Below are 18,147 nucleotides of genomic sequence, written 5' to 3' on the forward strand. Positions count from 1 at the left end.
GTAATGCTAAAACATGTGCCAGGCTGATAAAAGTATTTCTATGGATTTTAAACTGATGGTAACACTGTCTTATACTGAGTTGCATGTGAAAGAGATTTTCTCCTTTAAAAATTGTATCAGGCCCAGCCAGCCGGGTTGCAGCAGTTGAGCATCGACCTGATCCAGGAGATCTCGGTTCAATTCTGGTCAGGGCACATGCTCTGGGTTGCAGGCTCCATCCCTAGTAGGGGGCGTGCAGGAGGCTTTCTCATTGATGTTTCTATAAACTCTCTCCTTTTTCCGTCTCCCTTCCTCTCTTTCTAAAAATCAATAAAAACATATTAAAAAACAAACACACACCCAGGCACAGGTAATTCTGAAATGGATGCTTTTCTTGGTCAGTTAATTTATTGGTACCTTCAAATGATTAATAATGAGAGGCTGTATGGATGGGGAGGCCATTAAGTTCATCCAAATCAAGGGTTCCTTACTCAGATGTCTGCGGGAATCAGGCAAGTAAGCAATTTGTGAAGCATACAGAAGAAAGAATGGTAGGGACTGTGATAAACTAAGGAGAGAATAAAGGAGCAGCCATCACCCTGTTCCAACCAATTGCTGCCATGTGGGAATGGAAATCCAGGGACAACAGATCTGATTACTCAAAAAACCTTAGAAATCCAGCTTTTCATATAAAATATCCAGATTTTTATGTGAAATATCTTGAATTATCAATGTTGGCAACCAGTTATTTTATTTGTAATAACTTATTACAGAGGCAGTACACATGTATTGTATAAAAATAGAAAATGTAGGCTAACAACAATAAAACATTTTCACCAGAGATCACCTTAGTACATATCCTTTCAGATCTTTTTTTCATAAATATATAGACATTTAAAAAAAAAAATGATTACCCTGTATATATGGTTTTGGAACCGGCACTTTGTTAATGATTTTGACTTTTCCATCTTAGTAAATTTGCACCTCATTTAATCCAGTCTATATTAATAATTTTCCAATTGTCCTGTTATCTTTTATAGCAACTTGTTTAAACCAATAGGGAATTCAGCACCATGCATTATGTTATCATATACCTTAAGTATTTCTAATCTAGTAGTTTTGACTTCAAAAAAAAAAAAATCATAGACTTGCTGAAGAGAGCTGGCCAGGTGCCCTGCAGAATGCCTCACCTTTTAGATTTGTCTAGTTTCTTTCTCCTAGTGTCTTTTAGTTTGTTTCTCTATCCCCAGTATTTCCTGTGAACTGTAAGTTACATCTAATAATCAATTCTTTTGGGGGGTGGGGAATAGCTAGAATATAAACTAGGCTGAGTTATGTATTTGCCTCACACCTGAATTGGTCTATTGGTTAGTGATATTAAGACCCATTCCAGAAAACAAGTGCTGACAGTCTGATCCCTCCAACATACATTTATGGCCTCAAGACTATAAACTGATAGTATTACTTGGCACTATATGAATGTCCACCAACTGTTTCACCTATGGTTTTAACATCAATTAATAATCTTTGCCAGATCAATACTTTTATTAAGTTCACAATATGGTGTTTTTCAAATTCTATCACTTTCTATATTTATTAGCTGTTTTTCCCCCAACTAGGATTCAAATTAGTTTTATAAAAAATAACTGCCAGTGGGCCAAACTCAATGAATTTGGGGGCAGGATTTAGCTTATGGGCTCCACTTTCTGGTTTACAATCTAAGCCAGATAAAATCTCACCTGTCTTATGTACCCTGCAGCATTAGGTCTTTTGTTTGTAACACTCAAGCACTTTGCACTTGTCAACATGCTGCTTGTAATCTTCTCAAGGCATTTTATGTATTTCTCTCTCTGGCTAGACTGCTACCTCCTCAAAGGTAGGGACTCTCCTGCAATGTATTTCCTTTGCTTCTCTTAATGTGCTTTTTTTTTTAAATTGATTTTTATAGGGAGAGAGGAAGGGAGGGAGACAGACAGATAGACATTGATTTGTTGTTCTACTTATTTATGCATTCATTGGTTGATTCTTGTATATGCCCTGGTCAGGGATGGAACTCTGCTTGGTATATTGAGACAACGCTCTAACTCAGCTACCTGGCCAGGGCCTTTCCTAATGTGCTTTTAAAGTTACTTTGGCTACCACTAATTCTAATTAACAACAAAAGCACTAATATGAACCAAATCTTTCTTGTGTTCCCTGGCTTTCCCACTAAAACTTCCCCAAATATCTATCATAATGAAGTACTTACCACATTTACAGTTTACCTGTGCTGTGGAAATGAATACCTAAGATGGGGTGGGAAGGAAGGGGGAAAATAAGCTCTTTGTTGGTCTTCAAAAGTTAGAAGTCATTTTCTAGATGTGACATTGGGTAAGTCTCGTCATCATTCAGTTTCTGTTTCTTCATTCAATAAAATGGACTGGAGTATCTCTAAAATCACACCCTGCTTGGTTCTAAGTCTCTAGGATACAGGTATATGCAGTACCTTTTTGTGTATTTCTCCTAACCCATTTCTCACTGCTTGGATAGTACCTTGGCTCCCTTCACAGTCAGCAGTATCCTTTCTAAACTTAGGTGAAATAATAGCCACAGTGGACAGAATTTTGATCTGATGACTCTCCTACCATCACAGACTGGTCTAATCTACACATCCCAGGAAGTTTGCTCATATTTCCAAGGTCAAACCCTAGTCTTATACAACTAGAGTCAAATGTGGATATTCCAAGGGCCCTATACAAGCAACTGTCACAGCAGAGGCGCAGTCTTAGGTCTTGCTGCAAGGGAGGAGAGGGTGGAGAGGGCTGACTGGTTGTACTCTTGTCCTTGTTATGAAACCTCACCATTAGGGCTCTGAATGACCCCAGGCCAGCTCTGAGATATGGGTCTTTCTAAAAAACAAAATGAAATAAAAATGCTTTAGCTCACTTGCTTTTCCCAATCCTTTTATTTCAGGTCTAATAGTCTCCTTCCCCTTTTTATTCCCTTCTGTACAGGTACAATCTCAAGGACCTTGCCAACTGGCTTTATGTGCCTGGAATTAGCTCTTTCTCTAGAAATGTTAGACAGAAAAAGACAAATACCATGATTTCACTTATATGTGGAATCTAAATAACAAAATGGAAACAAACTGTCCTCTTCCTTGGCTGAGGACAGTCTCCAGGCTACTTATAAATGGAATCTTACCATTTCCTGGTCTTGAGAGCACCAGGTGGTGAAGGGGGAAAACAGATCTCTAAGGAGTAAGGCAGAGAGAGAACCACCACCAGCCTTATTCTTGATAAACCACATTCAGGCCTGTAACACACACAGCTAGCCAGAGCTAATACCCAAAGCCTTCTGTGAAAACTTGACCCCTGTCCTGTGACTAACCTAGAGAGACACAAAATGGATGCATAATTCTTCTATTTTCTCCCTTACTCCATCTCAGGCCTAGTGGCTTCCCTGGGCATGTCCTCATCAGATATTAAAATTGTTTTTTCCTCAGGAAAGAGTAGCAACAGTGGCAAGAACAGTCTTAGTGAGCACAGTCCTAGAAAAGAATCAGCCAGTCAGCAACAAAATCAGAGTAAGAAACAAAGGATCAGAATGACAGAGTAGACAAGACCCTCAAAAGTAAAGACAGAACTGAAGGGATGGGTATAAAGCTACACATGGTTCTCTGGATTTCCCAGGCCTGGGGCACCCTGCTGTGAGAAAGTTTTCCCAGCCACAGTCTTTGTATTCACTTATAATAGTTCAGAATCCCGGTTTTAGAACATGCAATCTAGTATCAGAACATTTATCCCTCCAAAAAGTGCATTTCCCCCCCTCTGGTAGTTGGTAGTATGAATCTGAACTCTCTCACTCACATTCTCACTGAGGCCTCTTCTGTGCATTTCCCAGGTTGGCTGGCAGTCATCTTGGAGTAACCCCTAAATACAGAACCTCTGTTCTCAGGAGTAATCATTTCCATTATGAAATTGTAAGTGACAGGGAATGAAGACTAAGGATCCAAGATTATCAGATTAATTTGCCTAAAACCAATTTACCTAGAGGCAATCAGTCTAAAATAAATATTTATCAAATCTGCAGCATTTTCAAAAGGATTTAGCGTTCACCCTTTCACCTTTTATTGAGGTTGTCTGTATAACTTTGAATTGTTAGTCAACTGAATATGCCACATGCCTATTCATTTGCTTAGAATATATTGGCATTTTAACAGCATGGATGTAGAAGTTAGACCAAAGCATATCATATTGAGCTTCATTACATTTTCCAAGGCATCTAATTTGTAAAGGAATATTGGATTAAGAAACAAAAAAATGATACACCAAAACGTCTGTACCAATTACATTTATTGCTAGAAACTTCAAGCTTTTTAAAAAAGTGTTTTAAAAGTAGATAACATAAAAAGAGATACCCATAAAGGTAGGAGGAAGCAGTCTCATCATTTACAAAGTGCTGCAAATTTGATAAATTTATGTTGCTGATAACTCAGAAGTATTCTTAGATGAATAGATATAAATCCTTGAAATACCCAAAGCATGACAAAAAAGAATAGAACACCTAAATGGCTAAAAAAAACCCCCAAAAAACCCAAAAGGGATTTGAGCTTTTGGCAGTGGTACAAACTTTAAACACACAGGTTTTCGGTGAATTGGTTTTAAAAGACCTAGCTTTAGGTGAACAGATTTCAGCAAAACTAACTAGAACCAAGTCAAAATGTTTTGTAACTCTGGCTCCCCAGAACCTCAGAGTTTGGGGTTTCAGTAGATGTAATCCTGGATCCCTCTGAAAGGTGGCAGCTCTGGAGTAGTGAGCTACTATTAGGGAACCAAGTGTAAGAGTGACCTGAGAAGAAGGGAGTGAGTAGGTGTGTGTGAGAATATGCCCATGGGTGCATATACTGAGCAGGAGGGCTCTGTGCACTTACACCTGGGGAGTATGAATAGCCTGAAGCTTCCTAAACGTCTCCCCAAGCAATTTCATACCCAGAGACCCACTTATTACCTCTTCCCCCAGCTGAGGAAAAGAGAAACAAAGTACAGGCACCCAGTTAGTCTTCCCAGGCCCATGTGAGTCCCTGAGAAACAGGCAATATAGGCAGCAGGCCCACCTGGAGCGGGTCTCCATTCCCAGCAGAGAGGTGAGCAGCTCTCTTAGTCCTTAGAAAGAAGATGGCCAAGAAATATCTCACTAATAAGGTCAACCTCTTCATCTAGACACAGAAACAAGATACAGTGGTGTGGTAAGAACCTGGCTGACCCCATATCTGGGGTACAAAACAATCAGGAGCTTCCACAATGTCTTTCTTCTCTTCCTATAATCCAGAACCAGAACATTGCTTGATTTATGCAGACATATACTGGAGATATAGACTAGAATCCAACCTTTAGAGTGTATTGGAACCTGCCTGTGTGTGCTTAAGTATATGCTATAGCACAGGTTACACATGTGGAAAAAAGGCCAGTCACCCCCGCTATGGTAACTGGAAGGTTCCTCCTCCACAATCCATTTGGAATGTCATGATCTTTGGGTCTCTGGCCCTTGGGGCCCTCCCCAAAGGACTCTTTTGCCATGCCTGTGAAGTACATCCTTTGCCTCAGCTGGTTTCGGGGGGCCCACTGGCCAGAGGAATTTATCAATGGTGGTGATGGCAACAGCAGTGACTGCAGCTCAGATATAGTTGGCAGGGGGCTGTCGAGCGTTGAGCCGTTGCATATGACAACTGTGGCAGAGCAAGTGCCCATCCAGAGGGAAGCAGCAGCAGCCTTCTTCATCACTTAGCTGCATCCGGCAGTCCTAGGGAAAAGGGACACCTAGTTTACCTCAGCCCAGGCACCTTGGACATCTTAGGACCAGACTTCTAATGACTAGAAGAAAACAGGGTGGGTTGAAAGGGATGGACTCCCAAAAGAGAAACCTGAGAAAATACCTCAGCTGGACACCAGGTGTCGCTGGTACAGAAGAATGAGAGGCTCCCATTTCCAATGGATACTTGGAGGCCCTACTCAGAAAGGACTAAACAACTAGGACCAGAGAGTTGCTGGAGGATGAGAACGAGATTGGAGATACATCAGGGCACTTTCCTAGTGTTCCATGCTCTACACTATCCTATAGTCAAGTTCTAGTACTTGACTATTCCCCCGGACCCATTCCAATTCTCCAGGAGCCCTGGCCCCCAACACTCACCTCACAGTGGTAACACTCAAAGTGATAATCTCGGTCCATGGATATCACCCTCACAATGTCCTCACAGCCCTGAAATAATGCAGACACCCATGGGGATGAGAGCAGTATGACAATCCCAACTCCACTCTCCCCTGTACAGGCCCCTCCCACCCCAATGGGAAAATCATGCAAAGGCCTCCCCAGAGCCTCTCTGCAATCATCTGTAGCTTTCAGATGGGCTTTGCATATCCTATTGGAACTTCCTCCTCCCTTTCCTTGGCTCCAGGGGGTTGGCCTTACCTACCTTTACCAGCTGTAGGGGAAGCAGAGGGAAGGGAAAGGGGCAGGCAGTGCAAATAAAGTAGGTTAAGCTGGGGACAAGGAGGTCCAATAGGGTCTGGTTCCTAATTGGCTTTGGCTAGGCACCTCAACACACAGAGCATAAATCATTTCTAACCTCTTCCTACTAGCCCTGGGGGTTTTTCCCACCTTTTTCTAGCCCCTACATCTGGGATCTGGTGACCTTGACCTCAAAGGAAGTCTCCCCCTCTGAACTGGGAGAGAAGAAACAAACTCTGGGCCCAGTAAGGCTGTCAGACATGTCCAGGCCCGGATGTTAGGGTCAGGGTGGTAACCCTGAGAGCAGAGTCACACGGGAATCTTCACAGAGTACATTCCTCACCACCAAAGCATCCTGTGGGAATTCAGGCAGCATGTCCCATCCCTTCCCCAGAGGCAGCAGCACTGGCTGCCCTGCAGGAGAACGCAGGCATACTGACCTCTGAGGGGAGGATGGGTTGGCCACAAGCTGCACATTTAGGAGCATAATTTCTGAAAGAGAGAGGGCAGAGATGAGTTGAGATTCAGAAATCCCTGAGCCCAGTTCCACACCATACCCCAAGGGGTGGACTCACTTGTGGTAATCGGTGACACAGTACACCTGGTTGGAGAAGTCTACTGTGAAGGGGATGCCATCCAGGCACTTGTTGCACACGATGCATCGGAAGCAACCTGGATGATAGGACTTTCCCATTGCCTGTAGGATCTGGCTCATGGAGTGGGAGGAGAATCAGTCTCCTTCCAGTTCCAGCTCTCCAGCTACCCATGATGTTCCCTGCTTCTCCCACAAAACTCACTCACCCCCTGCTATCCTTCCAGAACAATGCTATGGAATGTGAGGGGACCAAGATGTCTTAAAGTGGAAGCAGAGCGCTGGCCGATGTGGCTCAGTTGGCTGAGTGTTGTCCCACACAGGAAACGTTGCCTGTTCAGTTCCCATTCGGGGTACATGCCTGAGTTGTGGGCTCAATCCCTGGTGGGGGGCTTGCAAGAGGCAGCAGATCAATGTTTCTCCCTCCTCCTCTCCCTTCCTCTCTCTCTAAAAATCAATTTTTAAAAAAAGTAGGAGCAGAAACCCTGAAAAAGGTTTTAGAGAGCACCCAGGCTAGTGGTTCCCAGCCCTGGCTGCATAAGGATCATCCAGGGAGCTTTTATTTTTATTTTTTAAATCCTCACCTGAGGACATGCTTTTATTCATTTCAGAAAGAGAGGAGAGGAGAGGGAGAGAGAAAAACATTGATTGTCCAACTGGGGATTGAACCTGCAACCCAGGTATGTGCCCTGACCAGGAATCAAACCCATGACATTTCAGTATACATTATGATGCTCCAACCAACTGAGCCACACCTGCCAAGGCCATCCAGGGAGCTTTTAAAGACCATCAAAGCCTGGATCCCACCCCAGAAGTATTACTCAGGCGTATTCGTCACAGAGTCTGGTGATGACCCAGACACTGGCATTTTTCTTTACTTTTCAGGTGATCTGCTAGGCCGCCAGGGCTGAGAATTACTGATCTAATCCAATCCCTCTTTCTTAGAGAAAAAAAAAAACCCACTGAGTTCCAACTGATCCTAGCCAGTAGCAGAAAGGGAGTTAAGACCCAGAACCCCATACTCCTAGCTCAGATGGAGGCTCAGGCTGTGCCTGCAGAATTAAGGAGGGGCCAGATTACACAGGTCTAGGGCTGGCAGGATTAGGTGTCCAGACTTGATCTCAGAGGCAGAGAGAAGCCACTCTAAACAGCTGCTCTGGGAAAGAATAGATGAAAGTGACTCATCTGATAATAGGTGTCCCCCCCTACCTTTTCTTAGTACTCATTTAGCCCGATTCCACCCCTCAGCCTCGTAAAGTCTCCGCTGAAAACATTTTGCTTACCTTTTCCAAAATCAAGTGACCACAAACACAGCATTTCTCAGCTGCCTCCTGAAACCCTGAAAACTAGAGACCAAGGGAAGATGTTATAAGCTGAGAATGACCTGATGGATGGAACCCCAATGGACCACCAAGAAAGGGGTCCCACTGTGGGAGCCAATTCTAAGCCCAGGGAATCCCTCTCACTCACCAGATAATCTTCCTCACAGTACACAGAGCCATTGACGCTGTAGAAAGCCTTGCAGCGCAAAGTTCGCCCTAGAAGCAACAGAGAAGGGGCTGGAGCCTATCCTGGTGTCCAGGAACAGGGCTTCCCCACTTACTGCTCTCCAGTGTTGTGTGATATATTTAAATATGGACTTCAGTGCTTATCCTCCTCCCTCCCCACACAAAAATCCCATCTGATACAATCCAATTGGCTTTAGTCTCATTCCTGCCAATCTCCCCTCTTGTCTGCTCACTACTCCTCCAGCTCCTGTCTCCTTAACAGTTTTCTATGACCCTGTCTTAAACAAGTGCCTTCTTCCCAGTGCCTGCTGCATGGGGAGCCACCTGGGAAAGCAAAGCCAACCACAGGCTAGAGTACTTGGTTAAAGGAGCTCTGAAAAAGGTGGTATACAATGTGCATAGAGTGATCACATTGTCACAGGCCTTGCCCTCTTTGCCTGAACATAGCTATCCTACTTTTCTAGCTTTGTGTGTCTCCCTCTAGGGACAGGCTCTACGGAGGTCAGGACTTATTGCAGTTACTGCTGAGGACAAAGTGCTTTGTTTGGGAACAAAGTTGGTCCCCTTTCCTGCTGCACTCAGTTGCTTCCCCAAGCTTAGAGGGACCCAGAGGCAGAGGCAGTCCAGGCTCAGAGGCAGCTCAGGATGTTCTATGAGCAGACAAGGCAGGGCCATTTCCCCTGTAACTAACACCTAGGAACTCCTCCAGAGCATCTTAATGGTCAGGAATGGGGGAGGAATGAGACCAGAGTGGAGAATGGGCATTTTTCCCACCTCTGCCCTCTTCTCATCAAAATCTCCACTTGTGGCTCTGCCCAGTGGTTTAGAAAAGCTGACCTGGAAACTCATAGACATGGGAGTAGAGCGGGAAAAAGACATACCCGGAAAAGACCCTATAAACAGAAGGACGGACAGATAGATGAACCTAAAGAAAACCAGGCAGAGGCTGGGGGTTGGAGGATGAGAGAAAAGCTGAGTGCTGGAGTCAGACAGGCAGAGATAGGAGATTAAAGGTTTAGCAAAAGAATCAGTGGGTAAGCAGTGGGGAGGAGGTAATGAGGGACGTGAGGGAAGGGCTGGGGAGTTAAGGCCGCTGGGAGCAGCCCCCACTCCCCTGAGCTAACAGCGGGCATTCCTGGAGCGTGATGTCATCAGCTTGGCATGGTCCGGTGGCCTGCACTCTAGCGAGGTGGCTGAACTCTGACCAGCCAAGAGAAAACCCCCCTCTCTGCCCCCCACGGTTCCCCACTCCCTCAGCCCACCCCCACCCTTCCTACATTCCAGTCTTTCACTGTCGCCCTAGGCAACTCTGCTGCCCAAGACCAAACCCCACAGAGAAGAAGCTGTAGGGCCAGGCAGGAGTCTAGGCTGGGCAAGCTGGGAGACAGAAGAGGAAGGAACAGAGGAGAGGAAAGACGCTGAACAGAAGAAAGACTGACTGGGGAAAGCAAACCCAACATGGGGGTGAATGCAGATCCAACATGGGGGTGGGAGAGCCAGGTGGAGCACAGAAAAGGGAAGCAAGAGAAGGTGGGGCAGCAGTGAAGGTCCAGACACATGGTGGGGACAGCTGCTCTGTGACTAAACGAAGAGGCACAAGTTCTGCTCCTGTTTCCCTAGGCACTCATGATTGTGTACATGTGTGGGGAGTGCTTGAGGCCTCAAGCCCTGGTCCAGGTCTGGGGGCAGCACTCACCACAGGAGCAGCAGACAAAGCACTGGGTGTGGTAGAGGCTGTCCAGGGCCTGGCAGGCGTTGCTTTGCCCATAGATGCCTTTGTTGCACTTGATACAGGTGCCTGAGGGGAGAGATGTTGTCAGCATCACATCCTACTCCCCCTGCTCAAAACCTGGGATTCCCGGTCTTTCCTGATTGTGCCAGAGTATCACAAGTCAGAGCCTCCCTTTGATGGGCTCCCTTCTGGGAAGAGGATAATGAGAAATGGAACGAAACAAGGTCTTGGCTGAGCAGATCCATTCTTATTTATTAATCAACATATATTTTATGAGCATCTATTTTGTGCCTAGCAAAAATATTGTGCTCAATACTGTGGAAAACTGGAGGAAAGTCAACGATATGGTCCCTGGCCTTCAAATGCTTACTTCCTACTGGGGAGAAAAGACTAAGCAGGCAAAGTATGATCCCTGTTGTACTGTGTGGGACAAATAATCAGAGATGCCAGTCCATATGGGCCCACTACCAGACTCAAAAACACTCCCTAGAGAAGGCCAGGCCCAGAAAGCCTCTCTGGGACCTGTTTCTCCATCTGTAAAATGAGCTTGTATTCAGCTGGGGTGGGGAACCCTTTTTCTGCCAAGGGCCATTTGGATATTTATATCATCATTTGCAGGCAATACAAAATTGTCAACTTAAAAATTAGCTATGACAGCCTGGCCAGCATGGCTCAGTGGTTGAGCAACGACCTATTACAATCCAGGACATCCTGGTTCGATTCCCGGTCAGGGCACATGCCCAGGTTGTGGCTCTATCCCCTGGTGAGGGATATGCAGAAGACAGCCAATCAGTGATTCTCATCATTGATGTTTCTATCTCTCTCCCTTCCTCTTGCTGAAATCAATAAAAAATATTTTTAAAAATTAGCTATGAATAAAGCTCCTAGATTTATTGAATTTCAAGTCCCACCTGCGGTTGCCTTGACAGGGCCAGACCAAAGGATTTCGCTGGCCATATGCAGCCTGCGGCCCGTGGTCCTTGGCCCAGATGTTCCCCACCCCTGTGCTACAGAATGACTTCTCACTGCTCTGTACCTCCAGGCTTCCAAGGATGGAAAAAGAAGGATCTGGCACAGCAGTGGGACCTATGCAGAGGGGACCATGTGAGCATGACTCCTGTAGGGAGGTGGCTGCTAAGAATGTAGGGTGTGTTCCCAGAAGGGTTGCATAGGAAGAGGGGGAAGGGTGGTAGAACCCCTAATGTCTCCCTGTCATCTTCTATCATGGGAGGGACAGAGCTGAACGGCTCCCCCCGCCCCCAACACCCCTAAAATACATACACCTGGCTCTGGCACCCACCTTTCCTGGGTGTGTTCTTTCCTCCCTCCACTCCCCAATTCCAGGCCCATGAGTGAGGGTGAGGGCCTGTCTTTAGGGAGCAGATCCCAACGGGCCGGCCTCACCCCGCCCCACCTCTCCCCCTCGGCACACTGCCACACTCCTTGCCTGTTGGGGCCCATCCCAGTCTTTGCCCAGAGGCTTGGGAGCCCGTGCAGCAGCTGCAGCAACTGATGGGCCCAGGCCTGTCCTGCTCCCACTCTCTGGCAGCTGGGCAAATCTGTAGCCAAGGAAGAGGGCCCCTACTAAGGGCAGGAGTATGAGGGTACAGTTAGGCTGGGGGTTCTGTCAGAGGAGGCAACCTGACCCACAGGGAGAAGAGGCCCCTACCTCTGGGGTCGAAATGTGGCCTCCCCATGGGAGTGAAGATCTGCCCCAAGATTGCCATACCCGGGGGGCCCAGTCATAGCCATTTCTTTGGGAAGCCTTGGACGTTATGGGAAGACAAGAGCAAACTGCTCAGGCTTGTCTACCTCACCTCCTCTAACCCAGATATCCACACCTAGATTCTTCCTGCCATTTTATTGTACTCTGAGTTCATTTTTCCTTTTGGCTCTGATGGTTTAGCCAAAGAGACTTCTTTCCACCCAACAGCCATTTCTCCTGGGCCTCAAAAGAAAACTTCAAGAAGGATCCTGTTACTTAGTGTCCCTTGACAAAAGCTTCTGCTCTGGGCTTCCTCTCTAAGGGTAGAGGGAAAAGGATATTGGGTAGAACCAGGCAGGCCCCTTCCAGTCTGCAGCCCTGCTACCTCTGTACCTCCTCTCCAACCTTCCCTCCCTGGCTGGGGTTGTCTCCCTATTTACATTTCTAGCCATAAAGGTCTAGAGCAGGAACAGGGATGATGAGAAAGGTGAGGAGAAGCTTGGAAAACTGAAGAGGCCCATAACCCTGGGGGTGAGCCCTCCACTTCTTCCTGTTCTTCCTATCACAATCAGATTAGTATTTATATAGTGAAGTGATGCCTGCAGGTCTTGGCTAAAATATATTTCAAAACCCCAATATCCCCCCATAAAATCAATCAATACTTCTTAAAGATAACCACTTGGGGGGGGGGGGTGAGATAACGACGAGTTTTCCTTAACAGCAGCAGCAAAGTAAGAGGCAACTTCTAGCCTGAATTCTGAGCAGGTTATAGCCAAAACTGAGTAGGTTATGGCCAATTCTGGCAGTTACACAGGGTTATCCATCGGGTGATGGTGCAAAGGTGGATGGATATACCTTCTGCCCTGACTTCCGGGTGGGGAAACTAGAAGCTGACACCACCAGGTCTCTGCTTAAGTGCCCAAGCACGCACCAAGCCAGCAGGACTGGGGCGAGCAGCAGTAGGGTCCCTGCTTTCTGACCCAGAGCACTTCATACTCCCTAGTTCCATTCCCAACCTCAGCTACAACTCCGCGCGTGTTAGGAAGCAGTCCCCCGCCCCCCCTTCCGCCGCACCCCACCCCTCCGCCCAGGGCTGCTCGGCCCGCCCCGCCCGCGGGCACCTGGAACGCCAGGACAGGAGCCGGCATGCACTCCGCCCGCCCGTCCTGTCCTCCCCCCAGCGAATTCCCCGAATTCCTGCGGGCGGAGCCTGGGCCCCGTGTGGGGGCTCAGCGCGCGGAAGCCTGCAAGGGCACGGCCACCGAGGGGGGAGCAAGATGGGGGATGCTCTCACTGCCCCAGGGCCCCCTCCCAAAGAGGCCTGCTGCCTCCAAAAACCGTGACTCTAAAGCCTGGGGAACTGGGGCTCACGAGATAATCAGGGAGGATTAGAATTCAGCAGGATAAGGAGCCCCTGGTCCATTTGAAACCCACTGGGAAGGGGAAGTCCCTCTAGCCTTTCCTAGCCCCGCGTCTCCGCCTCCGACCACCTGGCGCCGGCAATTTGGGCCGTCGGGTCAGTGAGGTACAGAATGTGGTGACGGGTCCCTTTCTTTCCCTAACCCATTTCTCTCACTCACCGAAGTAGTCCTCTCTGGCCTCCGGCTCCCGCATTCGGGGTCGGGTGGCCTCGGGAACGAATGCACCCGGCGGCTCGTCGAGACCAGACGGCTCAATCCCCAAGGGATCCCCACGGGCACCGATCTCACGTCCACCTGTGCCCACCGTCAGGCGCAGCAACGCTGTTAACTCATCCTGATATCGGGCACCCGCAGCGCAGTCCCCGTAGCCGGTCACCGAATGTCGTCCGGGTTGCGCCCCTCGCCTCTCCAAGGGCCCTGCCGCTCCCACTCCAGCCCCGGCTAGAGCCCCAGGGCTGCCCAGGGCCGGGGGATACGAGTGGCGGCTTTCCTGGCAGCCAAACCCCGGGGGCCGGTGAGTGCAAAGTCGGTCCAGGGCAGCGTGGAGCTCTGGGTAAGCGGACTGCACCCCTCCAGGGGAATAGCCCGCAGGAGCCCCTGCCAGAGGCGGGCCAAACAGGCATGGCCCGACAGGCAGGGGACTGCCGTGGCGCTGGTCGTAGCCCATGCTGATGCCACTGGTACGATTGCTGCAGGGTCGGCTACCTCCGGCTCCGCCAGCCCCCGCCCCGTCCAGCAGCAGGCTGCCTCGGGGGCTGGACGGCTTGCTTGCGTCGCTGGCTGAGCTACTGGCGAAACTAGAGCGGGGGCTTAGAGCTGGGGCCGTGGTCTCCAGTCGAAAGTCTGGGGTCATTGACTGAGGTAGAGGCAAGGCCCGGGTGGGAGTCAGACCTCCGGAAAAGGAGCCGTCGTAGCGCTGCGCCTCAAAGGAGCCGCGCGGGTTCCGCTCAGCGTCCAGGGGGCCTTGCTCCCGGGCTGGCTCCAACGGTTCATCCCCAGGTCCCCCGGTAGCTCCACGGGGCCCTGATTTCCTAGGTCCCCCCGACCCACTCAGGCGCCCTTTGCCCGGCCCGGGGGTCCCATCAGACCGGCTAGATTCACCCTTCCTGCGGCCGAACTTAGCGCTGCCGGAGTCCGAGAGTCTTAACTTCTCCAGCAGGCGACTGGCTTTCTCTCCTAACCGCTCCATGCCGTCAGGCCTGGGGCCTCCAGCCCCCTCCCCGCCCGGCACCCTGCAGCGTCTCCGCAGCTGCTGCTTTTTCTCCCGCTGCCGGACTCCGGTTCCCTAGGGGCACTGGGTAGGCACACGGATTTAGCGGGTGATCCCGATGCCCGGCGCCAGGAACCCCCCAGCATCCCCCAGCAAGAGGAGCTACATCCCCCCACGCATCAGGGGTTAAGCAGGGCTTGAAGGGGCTACGGCTGCGGCTGTCCCGTCTGCAAGTCTATCCGTCCACGCGTCCACTTGCCCTGCCGTCCCACTCTTCCTGACCCCCGCCCCCCCTCGCTCTCACACTCAGCACAGACCGAACTTCTCTCCCAAACTTTTGTCTGCCTGGCCGGATCTACTTTCCTGGAGGGGCGGAGCACGGAGTGCACGAGAAACAGAGGGGGGGTGTCTGCGCAGGGATCTCTGGTGTGCTGAATGGGGCGGTGGGAGGTGGGAGCTGGTGCTAACTGTTCTGGAGGTGGAGATCCGCCACTAGAAAAGGAGAGGAGGGCAAGTTTGGGCAGTTGCTACAACATCACTCAATAATTGGGACAGGAAAAAGTTAGGGTGGGACTCTTTGTTTGCAGTTGGAATGCTCGGAAGGGCACTATGGAATGTCTTGGTCCAGCCCGACACAACGCGAGGCTTGCTCTGCACAAACACCGGGACTTTTTCCCTAGTGTGGGGACTGGGAAAGATGAGACACTGATGCAGAATTAGTGAGACAGGGAGGGATCCATAAAGAGAAGGACAGAGAGAAAGAAGAAAGGTAGATACATAAAGACTTTCAGAGATGCCTAGGTAGAGCCCAGAAAGGCGAGGAAGCCCGTATAGAGAGGTAGTGGAAGACAGGTAGTGAAAGGAAAGGGAGCAAAGGGAATTGTGGATGGTACAGAGACGGAAGGATAAACAGACTAAGAAAAAGACAAATTTGTGTAAGTTCAGGGAAAACGAGAGATAAAGAGATAAACTGCAATAAAAAGCACCACTTCCTGAACCCAAAGCTCTGTTTAGAGAGGGAAGGAGCTTTAGTGTCTATGTAAAAGGAGGAAAAAGTTTGGAACTAATTTCTACCTTCAGGTTAGGACAGATAGAGGGATAGACAGACACCCCCTGGTGTTGGGAAATGAGATTTTTAGCAAATATTTCAGGTGACTATGGGATAGAAAGTCTGGTTTTAGAGCTAGGGAATGCCTCCCCCTTGGTTGGCCCACAGGAGATTGGTGATAAAGAGTATGTATTAAGAGAAAGAAAAGAAATGTCATTTAAAGGAGATAGCAAGTGAAAATGATCAGGGTGGAAAAGAGGCTGACATTGGCCATACTAGAAGGATCAAGAATAAGGAAAAGAAGAAACCGTGGTTAAAGCTAAACATATCCAATTAAATACCAGCCAACTGATTTTGTCCAGACTAACAAACACATCAGGGGCAAGGGACAGCGGAAGTAGAATGGAGAACAAAAATGACTCCTTTGTATTTAGGTAGTAAATGAGTATGAAAATTATATGCAAACAAGTCATGCAGATTATTTTTGTCTCAACATCTTAAACACCGTAGCCTTACGGAATGGGGAAGGAAAGGAGATTAGTATCTTTTGGGAAATTAATTTGGCACAAACTATTTGGCTTCTTTGTCCTAGCTGCATTGTTTTCCTGACCTCATCCTTCCTGAGAATCAGCCTCTGTTTCCCCGGTCAGGCTTACAGCTTTTCTGTGATCCAGAGGAGAATTTACAATCAGACTGGAAACAAGGAGGACTGAAAATATTAGTAACAGAGAGAAATTATCAGATTGCATCCAGAACTTGCTGTGAGCAACATCTTCAGAATTAACCCCAGGGCTCTTCCTCCTTTCCTATCTCTAAATGGGGAAGGAGAACCTGAATTCTTCCTCCCAATTATTTACATCCAAAATACCCACACAGCTCTAATACTTGTAAGCTTTGCTCCATTGTGGTGAAGATGGGAGAATAAATCTTATGAAAAGTTGAAAAGCCATTAAAGGAGGTCCACCCAGGAGTTGGTGGTGGCAGCAGTGAGCACAGTTGGAATGAACAACCTGTCTTTTCAGGGGATCTTAGGAAGCTGACACAAGGGGGAAGTGGGTACACTGAGGGCATGCTCCAATAGTGCTCACAACCTCAGGGTAACCAGCCCATAGTCTGAACTGGAGCCAGGAGCTTCACAGGCCCTATTTTCCATCCCCAAAACTTTAATTAAGGTCTATATATACAGATATCTGCCAAATCCATATCTCTAGCCCAAACTTTCTTGGATTTAAAAAACTCATCTGAGAAATAGTATCTCTACTTGGTTGTCTCAAAGGCATAAAATACCCTAAACTGACCTCACCTTCCCTGCCTCCTGAAACTGGCTCCTCTAGCATTCCCTGAGTAAATGGCACCATTAACCACTTAGCTGCTTAAGCCAGAAACCTGACATCAACCTATGTCCTCCTCCCTTAGCCTCAGATCCAACTAAGCCCTATTACCAAGTTCTATCCACTCTACTTCCTAAATGTCTTTCAAATCTGCCCTCCCTTCACCACCACTGTCTCTCAGGCTACCATCTTTTCTCTCCAGAACCACCGCAGAAGTCTTACTGCCAAGGCCTTCTCCCTCCAAGCAATCTCATAACCTAAAGGTCAAGTGATTCTTCTAAAACACAGAACTGGAGGGGGAAAAAAGCTGGGGTAAAACACAGAACTGATCAACTCATTTCCTTCTTTAAAACCTTACAATGATTTCTCACTGCCTTGAATGGAAGTCTAAACTCCTTAAGATAGTTTACAAGGTTTTTCTACCTCCAGCCTCTTCTCTCAGCATAATCCCCTCCCCAAACTGTTCTGTAGAAGAATTGTACCTTGTCTGTGCTCTCTAGTACCTGTTGTTCCTTATGTTTGGACACTCTCCTGGCCTCCCTTTCTCTTCTAGTTAACTCCTTCTAGTTAATCTTTCAGGTATCAGTTTAAACACCACTCTGAGAAGCCTTTCCAGATCACCAGAGTAGGTTAGCTACCCCTGCTGTATACTGCCAGTGCACCCTACACTCCCTCATCATCACTCTTATCACAGTTTATTTCATTGACTACTTAACTGCCTGGCTTTCTGACTAGATAATAAAACCTCTGATCAGCACCTACTTTGATCAATAGTGTATCTATAGCACACTATCTGACACCTAGTAAGCAATCAATGTTTGTTACATGACTGACTGACTAGAAAGCCATTTTTACTTCTCAATCTATTCAAAATGAACACATTTTGTGTGCTAGCGTGTGCACACACACACACACCTTCCTCAAAATACAGCATGGCTGACAGGACTAAGAAATAGCTTCAGAGCCTTATATACGCACACAGTGGGAGAGCGGGTGCCAGTGAGGCATGGGAACTCTTTAAGCCTTAATTTCCTCATGTGTAAGATGCAAATAATAAAATCTGCTTTATGTAATTCAATAAAACTACATCCTAATTTCCAAAAAGGAATGGAGCCCTTTCTGCTCAGAATGA

At 47.9% G+C, this 18,147-nt stretch overlaps 1 protein-coding gene across 3 annotated transcripts; it reads right to left on the bottom strand.

Moving 5' to 3' along the window:
• Window positions 1-711: 711 nt before the first annotated feature.
• Window positions 712-14,906, bottom strand: AJUBA (ajuba LIM protein). Of its 3 annotated transcripts, none has more exons than XR_015715421.1 (9): window positions 13,586-14,906; window positions 10,265-10,366; window positions 8,531-8,598; window positions 8,344-8,406; window positions 7,044-7,174; window positions 6,909-6,960; window positions 6,151-6,219; window positions 3,828-5,760; window positions 712-2,867 (listed from the first exon to the last, which is right to left on the bottom strand). XR_015715421.1 is itself a non-coding variant. In XM_016205815.2 (8 exons), exons 1-8 carry the CDS (start codon window positions 14,613-14,615, stop codon window positions 5,635-5,637), a joined length of 1,641 nt encoding a protein of 546 aa, XP_016061301.1. In that variant the 5' UTR covers window positions 14,616-14,906; the 3' UTR covers window positions 712-5,634. The 3 variants fall into 3 exon arrangements, 1 of the variants encoding a protein (XP_016061301.1); XR_015715420.1 differs by having other exon boundaries at window positions 3,349-5,760; XM_016205815.2 differs by having other exon boundaries at window positions 712-5,760.
• Between the last annotated feature and the right edge of the window lie 3,241 nt (window positions 14,907-18,147).

This window comes from Miniopterus natalensis, chromosome 1 (assembly GCF_054644295.1).
Source record: "Miniopterus natalensis isolate mMinNat1 chromosome 1, mMinNat1.hap1, whole genome shotgun sequence".
Classification (NCBI taxonomy): domain Eukaryota; kingdom Metazoa; phylum Chordata; class Mammalia; order Chiroptera; family Miniopteridae; genus Miniopterus; species Miniopterus natalensis.

Coding starts and splice junctions, on each gene's coding strand:
- AJUBA (XM_016205815.2), bottom strand. CDS start 14,615: ATGGAGCGGTTAGGAGAGAAAGCCAGTCGCCTGCTGGAGAAGTTAAGA. Junction 6,961..7,043: donor TGTGTCACCGATTACCACAA/GTGAGTCCACCC, acceptor TCTCTCTTTCAG/AAATTATGCTCCTAAATGTG. Junction 5,761..6,150: donor TTGAGTGTTACCACTGTGAG/GTGAGTGTTGGG, acceptor CCTTTTCCCTAG/GACTGCCGGATGCAGCTAAG.